The 10,597-nt window shown below is 41.7% G+C and overlaps 1 protein-coding gene across 2 annotated transcripts; it reads right to left on the minus strand.

Moving 5' to 3' along the window:
* Window positions 1–2,191: 2,191 nt before the first annotated feature.
* On the minus strand, window positions 2,192–10,006 carry klhl26 (kelch-like family member 26). Of its 2 annotated transcripts, XM_050054862.1 has the most exons (3): window positions 9,768–10,006; window positions 6,612–6,794; window positions 2,192–6,025 (listed from the first exon to the last, which is right to left on the minus strand). In XM_050054862.1, the coding sequence occupies exons 1-3, from the start codon at window positions 9,815–9,817 to the stop codon at window positions 4,444–4,446; spliced, it is 1,815 nt and encodes a 604-aa protein (XP_049910819.1). In that variant the 5' UTR covers window positions 9,818–10,006; the 3' UTR covers window positions 2,192–4,443. The 2 variants fall into 2 exon arrangements, with proteins under 2 accessions (XP_049910819.1, XP_049910820.1); XM_050054863.1 differs by lacking the exon at window positions 6,612–6,794.
* Window positions 10,007–10,597: the final 591 nt, after the last annotated feature.

The following is a 10,597-nucleotide window of genomic DNA, read 5'->3' on the forward strand; positions in this document are numbered from 1 at the left end:
CATGAAATATAATGTCTTAAAATGAGGACACAGGGTCTCAGGACGATATAAAAAAGCAAATGTTCGAAAAGGATGTATTGAGTAATAAAAATGCAGAGTACAGGTAACAATGTTGCAGTTTACAAGCAATGTATTGACACTGTAAAGGTGTATCTGTGTTGCTATGTTTCAAATGTTACAAACTACAGGGAAATAAAATAAAATAAAATAAAATAAAAACTAGAATTACTGCCTCGCGGTTTTATGCCACATACACATATACAGATTACTGTACATTCATGTCTGTGAAAACATATATGCTTCACACGTCTTCCTACATAAGCACAGAGGATCAATACAATCAGCACAGTTTCTAGATTAGTGTCACCAATTCAGTATCTGATCAAATGTTTCCCCTTCTGTTCCAGAGTTATGGCTTTGCATAGAGGAAAGAAAAGCGTTATTGCAGAACATTATGATGTCACAGTGAAGTTGACCTTTGCATGTAAAATGTCATCACTTATCACTTCCTATTAGACATTTGTGTAAAATTTTTGTCAGAATCAGTCAATGGATCCTTGAGTTATGGCCAAAAAACTTGTTTTGTGAAGTCACAGTGACTTTTGACCCCTGAATCATAATCAATTCACCCTTGACTCTATGTGGACGTTTGTGCCAAATATGAGGAAATTCCCTCGAGGCGTTCTTGACATATTGTCTTCACAAAATGAGACAGAAGCAAGGTAACAGCGACCATCAAAATCCAATTAGTTCAACGTCGAGTCCAAGTGGACGTTTGTGCCGAATTTGACGAAATCCCCTTAACAAATTCTACAAACGGACAACCTGAAAACATAATGCCTCTGGCCAGGGCTATCACTGGCGTGAGGTAAAAGAGAAAACAAAAGACAGAGGAGCTGTACAGACTAATGACCACAGGGGGGAAGATATTCCGGTAGCGTTAAGCGGCGCAAATTGACGGTATTAGACTGTTGCTGAAGGTGCTCCTGTTTTCATCCAGCGAGGCAGGAAAGGGGTGAGAGGTAATGCCCATGATGCTCAGTGGCTTGAGCATCATCTTTTCCACAACAGAATTAAATTCCACCTAAACAGGATACATCTAACTCCAACTATCTTTGAGAGTTTTTGTTACACTCCCCAAAACTCACCTATAATTTAATTTGAAAACATCTAGTGTGTTTTGTAATGGGCTGATTATTTTACACGGTTTCTAAAACAGCAACAGCAGGTGTTTTTCTGTTGCTTTAATAATGCAACACTGGTCAAGAGAAAAGGACATATTTTATTTAACAGAGATAAACTAGTAACACTGCAGAGCCTGGGGTGTCCTGGTGGTTGAGGCGGATACCATATTACCACAAATCCCCAGCTCTGCTCTGGGCAGGGTCTTTTTTTTTGCATGTCATACCGCCCTCTCTCTAAACACTAAACCCCTGAGCTTGTCTTAGAAGGAATGAATGCACAAACCCGCTATTTTTAAATATCCCATGGAGAGAGACTCTCACTGCAGCCCGTTTCATTTTGTTCTGAAAATGTCAGTGTGCAGCCTCGTTCTGTGGACAATAAAGGAGGTGCAGACTGATAAAGGAGGAAATACAGTGAGTGCTGGACGGAGCAGTGAGTGACAACAACCCCGTCCACATTTAAGAGTACTGTTTGTGGTGGAAACGCCAGGGTCCATGTCTGTAGGGTTACTTTAGGTTCCAAAGGTACCATACCAAAAGTGTTTGGTGGAAACGGGGCTTAAGAAGGTGGGAGACAAATGGGACAATAATCAATGTACTGTATCTGAATATTCTTATGTATGCTGGAAGTAAACAAATGCTTATGCTTAGGGTTTGATGCCTTTCTCTGTTTTCTATCACTGCAAATTGATTATCTTCCAGTTTTGGACTGTTGGTAGGACAAGACAAGACATTTTAACTTTGCTTTTGGGAATGTGTGCAGGCAGATTATAGGCCAAACAATTAATGGAGTAATTAAGACAATAATCATTAGTTGCAGCACTAAAGTAAAGAAATACTTCTTATTGGGTCAAGTTGCACAGTAAATTTCCCTTTACGTGTCTATAGGAGTCTGTGGATTCAACCAGTACAACCCTTTATAATGCATGGCAGCGTTTCTGTTGACTTGTTGTGAAAATATACCATCCAATCAAAATAAGAAGAGACAAAGAAACCGTGGTCTGTTTTTAAAACATGATACACCTTTAATAAAGGATGCACATAAAGCTTCACAAACGTCTACATTCCCCTTTGACAACAGCGGTTTCCTCTATATTGCACTTCAAGGATATCATGTGCTTTTACTGGTACAGGTAACACAAGACAAATACACACTAAGGCAACAGGAGAGACAGATTTTAAAATGGACGCTCGTCACCATCATCTAGATGATCGCATTTAAAAGGGGAAACAAGGACTTTAAGCTTGCGTCTTCCTTACACACATAAAGTACATCGATAACTTCAACAGCAGAATCAGACGTCTGATAAATGCTGCTTTCAACAGTCAAAATACAAGTCAGTATCAAATATGGTAAATAGATAGTTTAAAGGGACAGCTCACCCCAAAATAAAAATACAGATTTTCCCTCTTATCTGCAGAGCTATTTATAGAATTACATTGTTCTGGTGTGAGTTGCTGAGTGTTGGAGATATCGGCCGTGGAGATATCTGCCTTTTCTCCAATATAATGGAACTAGATGGCACTCGGCTTGTGGTTTGAAAAGCTCATCAGTGATGTCTCTTTCCAGAAATCAAGACCTGGTTACTCAAGATAATCCACAGACAGAACTACTTCCTGTCTACAGAACTACATGCACCAACTGTATCACTGTGCAGAAAGAAGCACATCTACTCATGGACAAGAGGCTGGTGCTCTTGACGACGCAAGATGCAAACATTAATGGCATCCACCTCGGCTGAGCTGTAACATTACGCAGTGTTTAAATCTTGCAGTCACATGCATGGCCCATAAACAGACACACGATTTTCTCTGCACTGTGATACAGTTGGCGGGTGCAGTTCGGTAGAAAGAAAACAGTTCCTACATGAAACTGCTCACAACAATGTCCGTAGATTATCTTGAGTAACTCATGCTTTCTAGAAAGAGACATTTTTGCTGAGTTTTCCAATGTGTTTTTTGGCGCATCTATCTGCAACACTCAGCAACTCACACCAAAACTATCTAGAATGATTAACAGCACTGCAGGTAAGAGGAAAATATGTATTTGGATTTTGGTATGAACTGTCCCTTTAACTACGTTTTCTGGGGAGATTTTTTGCAAATAGTTTCAACATTAAATCTGCATCACTTAACATCAACTGTGTCTCCCCTACTGTTGGTCAAGGGACAATAGCATGTGTGGCACACAGATGTAGCACTTGTTAAACATTAAAAGCAGCTCACACTGACATTACAACTGACTGACACACACACATGAATGATTTATGTAGCTGCCTTAAGAGGTCTAAACTGGTTTGTTATGTTGACCGAGAGAACAATTAGTGTGTCAGTGGGGGTATCAGCTCAGGACATAAAAAACACAAAACAAACCAACACCCAAATGAAACAATTGATACCTAGTTGAACATAAACACTACTTGTGCTCATTTGTGCAATCTTTACTGTGCCCTGTTGTTTGGTGATTAGTTCGTTTGTGGAGACATACAACAGTCAGTTGTTGTTAGTGTTTGAGTAATAAAACTGTAACAAAGCAAAATATTACAGGGTAAAAAGAAGCAAATAAATAATAAAACATTCAAAACTGTACAATCAAAATGTCTAATATTAGATGCAAAAAATAAATACAACTCGAGACTTTGATTCAAAATTGTGCTGTTTGTAACTTCAGCCCTTGATTGGTAAAACTATAAAACTGAATTACAAGTATTTTTCAGATAAGAGGTGTTATAAATTTAGGTAATGCGCAATTTATTTGGAGATAATATACCAATCAAATAATTACAGATATTTTAATTACGAAATTACTCTGAAAATCAACTTGCTATGGGCCTCCACCGTGGAACGCATCAAAGTTGTCCTTTCAAATTGTCATTCAAAAGCCTAGATGGGTTTCATAAACGTGTCTCAACAATAGAGATTCTTGAGAGTTTTAACATAAAACAAATTTAAAAAAAAAAAAAAAACAGCTCTATAAGTGAAGGTTTGCCTGTTGATTAAACACATTTGGACCAAAAAACAGAGAGACATCGACAGAAAATGACACACAGATCCAAGTAATGCTGCTCAGTAGCTTTTCAGGTCATTACCTCAAATGAGAGAACACACACACACACACACACACACACACACACACACACACACACACACACACACACACACACACCAGTAGCTTACATAATGTTCACACCTTGTGTTGACTCAATGGTCGGCAGAAAGAGCACATGGAATAAAATCTTCACAGTCACAGGTCAGACGGTTAGCGTTGTGTGGTATTTTGTGGAAGAATAATCGGTGTACAAGCAATGCCAGCAAAGGATTCTGGGAAGTGCAAATCTCTCTCCCACTCATCTGTCTCTGTGTTGTACACCTGCACGATGCTTGTGACATTGTTCAGGTGCCAGTTGTAGCCCCCGACGATGTAGATCTTGTTGTCCAGTAAACAGCAGCCTGCCTCAGACTGCCCTGCTCTCATGGGACTGACGGTGGTCCACTGGTCGTTCTCTGGAATGTAATACTCGACCGCGAGCACATCGAAACAGCGGTCCACGTGGTCCATTCGACCGCCCAGAGCATAAACCCGATCCTTGGTGCTGATCATGGCATGCAACACTCTGGGTTCATTCATGGGAGCTCTGAAGTCCCACTGGTCTGACGCTGGGTCGTAGCAGTGAAGAGTCTTCTTGTCGTCCAACGAGACGCCGTAACCCCCTGAGATGTACAGCTTCTCCCCACAGGGAGTCCCTGCATGACCCCAAATCCTGCGTTTTAATGGCTCCACATTAGTCCACTCGTTCTTCTTTGGGCAGTAACACTCTACAGATGACAGACTGCCAGATCGATTGCGCCCTCCGGTGGCGTACAGCTGTCCATGCAGCACATTGAGCTGAAACTGGATGCGAGCCTCCTGCAAAGGCTGAATGCGCAACCACTGGCTCAGATGCGGGTCGTAGCGGTAACAGCTGTCTACTGCCCCCTCGCCGCTGCGGTACTGTAAGTGCTGTCCACCAACGACGTACACAAAGTTATCAAGCACGGCAACACAAGCGTGGCTGCACCCCGTCTCCATCTCTGTCAGCTCTTTGAACTGGCGGGAAGCCGTGTCGGGGAGATGGTACACCTTGGTGCTCACTGTGCGGTCGTTGTCAGTGTAGGGCGTCCCACCAAAAGTGATGACTGAATAGACGTCAGACCGTATGATGGTCCGTGAAGACTGCATCTCGTGCTGTCGGAAAGGAAGAATCTGGTAATTGAAGGCCTCAAGGAGGTACTGGCGGCACAGTACGTCCTCCACCATGATGTCCACTGTCTGAACACTGTCCACCAGCTCAGAGGAGCGCATAAGTGGGAAGCGCACATGGCAGAGGACGCTGCTGGCTTGAGCCCGGCGACACTCGTCATACTGGAGCCACCTGATGGCGGCGTGGAAGAGGTCGATTTCGCTACAGTTCTTCAGTTTGTTGCTCTGCAGGAAGAAGACGAGGCGCTCCATGGGAATGTGCAGGAAGTCCTCCTCCTCTGCGATCTGGAGGAAGTGGCGGAAGGTGAAGGCGTCCACCGACTCTTTGAGGGAAGACAGGCTGAAGGTGGTGGCCATCTGGCCGATGTGCAGGCAGGTCTCCACGCTCATTGCTGACTTGAGGAACTCCTCGCAGAGCTCCACGACCGGGACCATCTGGAGGAACACAGCTGCCCCAAGGACATCCTGAATACAGTCCAAGTCTAAAGTGACTTCTGCACTGTAGGCAAAGTCAATGATATGTTTGAGCCCACGGGCGGACAGACCCTTCAGCTCGATTTTGTCTTGATTTGACTCCTTCATGCCTCCGGTAAACATTGCTCTGTAACACAAGAACAAGTCAGTGAAGTGCATGACATATTTATAAATCTATCTCTTCTATAACTAAGTAAGAACACTTGTATGATGAGAAAAAGGTTTTCTTATTTCTGGATTACTGTTTGGTTTTGGTGTCCATGGCAGATGAACTAAAAACTATCTAATTAGAAAAGTATGCAATACAAGTGAAAGGTATATTTGGCAACATTCATTAATTTGGATTTTTATTTAATTTAGATTTATTAATTTATCATCATAAAATGTCCTTACTTTCCATTTCTGTAATACATCTTCCTACAATTTCTACAATCAGCAGAAACTCTGTAAATATAAATCCAGTGAAGCATAATTACTCAGATTAAAGACAAGTACAAGTAAGTGCATCATTTTGCTGTGAGTTTAATCTTTCTCCCTCTCCTTCCTTTACATTCCTCTCCCAAACTGAACTGCTTTTAATATAGTTGACCTGTGAACTGCAGCTTACTCTAACAGTGCACTCAGTGTATATTGCTCTGGATAAGAGCATCAGCTAAGTGCTTCCAATTTAAAAATGTAAATGGGCGGTGAGAAGTCTTGTGACTCAGACTAACCTGAAGTAATCACTACAGGCGGCCAGCACAGCTTTGTGGACCTGGAAGCGCTCCTCATTGATGGCCAGCACAACGTCAAGTAGTTGGCCTTGAGCCCGCAAGATGGACAAGCCCTGGAGGAGAGTGGCACTGTGGCTTGGGGCGGAGAATGTACAGCGGAGGGTGCTATTCTTGTTAGCCATACTGGAAAGAAAAAAAGGGCCCTTTTACAATCAACAAATCAACAGATGCTGCCTAATAAATCTCCTTTTTATTTTCCAGTGCTTATTCTTAACTGAACTTGGAGACTTTGTTAATTTTTCACAGCTATGAACTGCAATATTCTTGCCAAGCAGACTGTAACTCAAGAATATTAAATTGTGATCTGTATGTAGATATCTAACATCAAGGCGCAGATGCACACAGCAATACTGTGATGGAAATTTAATTTAATCTGCCACAGTCGGCCAGGGGGAAATGCAATCTGTGGTGTACAGCATCTTTGTATTAGTGAGAGCGAGTCTGCACACAGGAGAGAAACAACATTGCTATCAATAGAAATGTCATTGCTCTGTTTAAACACTTCATTGCTGCACATGGAACACTGAAATAAATCCTCCAGTAAGACGCATGATCACAGTAGGTGGAAACATGACTAGCTCGGGTAACAAAATCTCAGTGCGCTGAAACAACATGCAGTGGTAGAAAAACCACATTAAACTGTGTCAAAGTGACATCACAGGGACAGATGATAAAAAACTTCAATAATACTAAAGATAGAAACTTAACCTGAAATAGTATTACGTTTCCTGACATCCCTTCAAGAAGAAATATTTCCTCAACTAAACACAGGTAGAAATGACAGCAGATAGCTTTACTGTGACAGCTGCCACCTCAGTTTTTGTTGGCGCTTCCTCTGCCGCCCTGCTTTGTTAAATGAGACCCAAAAATGGCATCCAATCACAATAGAAGGCAGATTACAGCTGACAAAAAAGCATCTCAACACCACATTTCAATATAAAAGAATGATCCTATTTTTTATTTTTTAGATCACAATGTAATACCGGGCAAAAAATTAGGTCATGAAATATTAAATTAAAATGGACTAAAGCACTGAAGGCTTTAGGCCTGTGAGTACATGCATCAAATAATAAAATATCCAACACACTCACAATTCTGTTTAACTTTTCTGTACTTTCCACACCCACTGTATGTGCTCATCTTGTGTATAAAGTCACCTCGGCCATCTCCATTCCTATTTCTTTCTCTTTATCTAATCCTGCACTCATGTGGTGTCGGATTAATCGGAAAAAAATTTTCTTGTCTGAAAATTCAAATGAACGTCTCCTCAAATCGAAGAACAACTTGGACAGTATGCGAAAATTTCTGCACACAGGTTGTCATCATGCAGAAACATGGCGGACGAAAAGTAGATGTTAGGTTGATGGTAATAAACTTTTTATTAATTCACATATTGCATGCCAAGTTTTTGCTCATATGTAATTTGTAATATGGTATTCAGTCATAATCGTTGGTTGCTGTCCACATAGAGAGACCTAGATTAGTTATAAAAGTTATTTATCAGCATTAGTCAGGTAAATTCTAGTAGTTTTAGGGGATTAAATGGTGCAGCAACAAGTCTGGGACAAAATCACTTTGTAATATAAAGCTTCAAACTGTTGTTTTAATGCACTGAGAAATAAAAAACAACACATCTGTTTTGTAGCGTCCATGTTGTTTCCACATTACAAGTTAAAGTTAATGAACACACCGAATTTAGAAGAACGGCTTTGCAACTCGGGAAATGGGACCATCTGAGGAGCACATGAATGCAGCATTAAGATTTAATTTTGTTGCAACTTTTAGAAGTGTTTCACTGGCTGAATTCAAAAAGGATTCTTTTAAGCTTACTTTAGCTGATCAGAGTACATATTACAGCCAGAATGAAAATACTGCAGGCTGGTGTTTGAAGACGAAGACAATATCTTGACTATACTTTACTGATAGGCAGGACTAGAACCTGAATTGATAAACTGACGGGCCTTGTCTAACCTACAATATCAACTTATCACAGATACATTAGTATCCGTACATACAGTATGTTATTGTGCACGTGACAACTGCAGATGTTCTATTAAAACAAAGCGAGCACTGTTGCATTAAAAGAGTGTTGTATTATGTCCTTTTTGTAGCCTTATTGTTGCTAAGCTTGTGAATTTCTTTATAGCGGGTCTTAAAAAAGGGAAATGAAAAGGTTTAGGGAACAAAAATAACCCGTATGAGTGTTCTGATGACTCTTGTAATGTTTTGTTCAGTCTGCAAAGTGACAAAAACAGCTGTCAGAAAAACGGGGGTCATCTTTTATACAGGTCAAGGCCATAGTTTGCCCATGGAAAAGCCATACAAATGTATTTTTCAACTCTACAGTGTCTGCTCTGTACATATCTTGGTCATTTTGCCATTTTGACTTGCCATTGTAAGGAAAACACAGGTGTTACTAATAACATTAGTGATGGGTCTGTTCTATTAGTTTCTCAGGGTGATCCAGCCATCATTCATTTTATTATTTACACCTGTGACTGTTTACTGGGGGGGGGGGGAATTAAAGGGTCAACTGAAAAATTGCTATTTGAATTTTAAACTCTGAAATATCAATATAACTTTGTTTAGCAAAGTGTTGCCAGTTAACGTTAGGCCTATTAATGTTACATGGTTAAATGCACCTAACTTCAAAATATATTTCGTTGCTTTGCTGTTAACTAATCATGACTGAAATTAACTAGGTTAGCGCTTTTAACATTGCCAAAAAAGTATTTAAGTATTACCTTAGACATTAAACTATAAGAAAACTAGTTACCATAGAGTCAACAGATTTGTTGAAGTTCACCTGCTACAACACAGCAGGCTCTGTTAAGTGTGTTTATTCCTCTAAATGGACAATGGTAACATCCTTATTTTATTTCCACTACTGGTTAGACATAACGAGCAGGCAGTGTAGATGCCTGGAGGCCTGGACAGCTCCTCGGTGTTTCCTAGAGTCAAGCCGCGACGCCGCGACGCTCCGGCGTGGCTCGAGCAGGCTTGCAGTCCCGGAGCCGTGGAGGCTTGGCACAAGTTAACACCGAGGGAGCAGTCCAACACCGTGGACACAGCACATCCCCACCCCGCTTCACTCACCTGCTCTGTGGATGTTTCGAAGCAAAATCCCCGCCATCCGACTCCGCCATCTTCTAGCACAGAGCAACACGCATTGAGCATTTTCATAAATGTTACCAGAAGGTCAGCGGCACGAGTGGCCTGTTCATGGTGCTTTAAAAAGTGTGGAGACAGCCTGGTTGTCAGGCACAGACGGGAACGGCCGTCTGTCTCAGGTCCTTTGCAGAACACGGTGATGATGACCTCTCCTACCGGCTGTCTGCTGCACGTCCTTGCTCTGTACTGACAGGATCTAGCCTCTGGGAGGCGCCACTGTTACATGTGTACAGGTGTTCTGGTCCATAAGTTCCTGGAGAGGTTGACCATGGGCCCCCACCATAGACTGTATGGTCCCCAACCAGTGGTGGAAGAATATTCAGATCCTTTACTTGAGTAAAAAATAGTGCTGGACTAAAATTAATGAGGAGTGTTTTATTATTATATTATTTGATTATTATCAGTCCATTCATCCATCTATTTTCATCTGCTCATCTGGGGCCGGGTCGTGGGGCAGTGAGCCAAGCAAAGCACCCCAGACTCCCTCTCCACAGCAACACTTTCCAGTTCCTCCTGGGGACCCCAAGGAGTTCCCAGGCCAGATGAGATATGTAATCCCTCCAGTGTGTTCTGGGTCTGTCTTAAGGCCTCCTACCAGTGGGACACCCAGGACGCATCCTGATCAGATGCCCGAGCCACCTCAACTGACCCCTTTCGACGCAAAGGAGCAGCAACTGTACTCAAAGTTCCCTATATTAATTTGTGTAGTCTGTGATCGATTGGCGACCTGCCGTTAATAGCCAACATACTGAATA

The sequence above is a fragment of the Epinephelus moara genome, chromosome 10, assembly GCF_006386435.1.
Source record: "Epinephelus moara isolate mb chromosome 10, YSFRI_EMoa_1.0, whole genome shotgun sequence".
In the NCBI taxonomy this organism is placed as follows: domain Eukaryota; kingdom Metazoa; phylum Chordata; class Actinopteri; order Perciformes; family Serranidae; genus Epinephelus; species Epinephelus moara.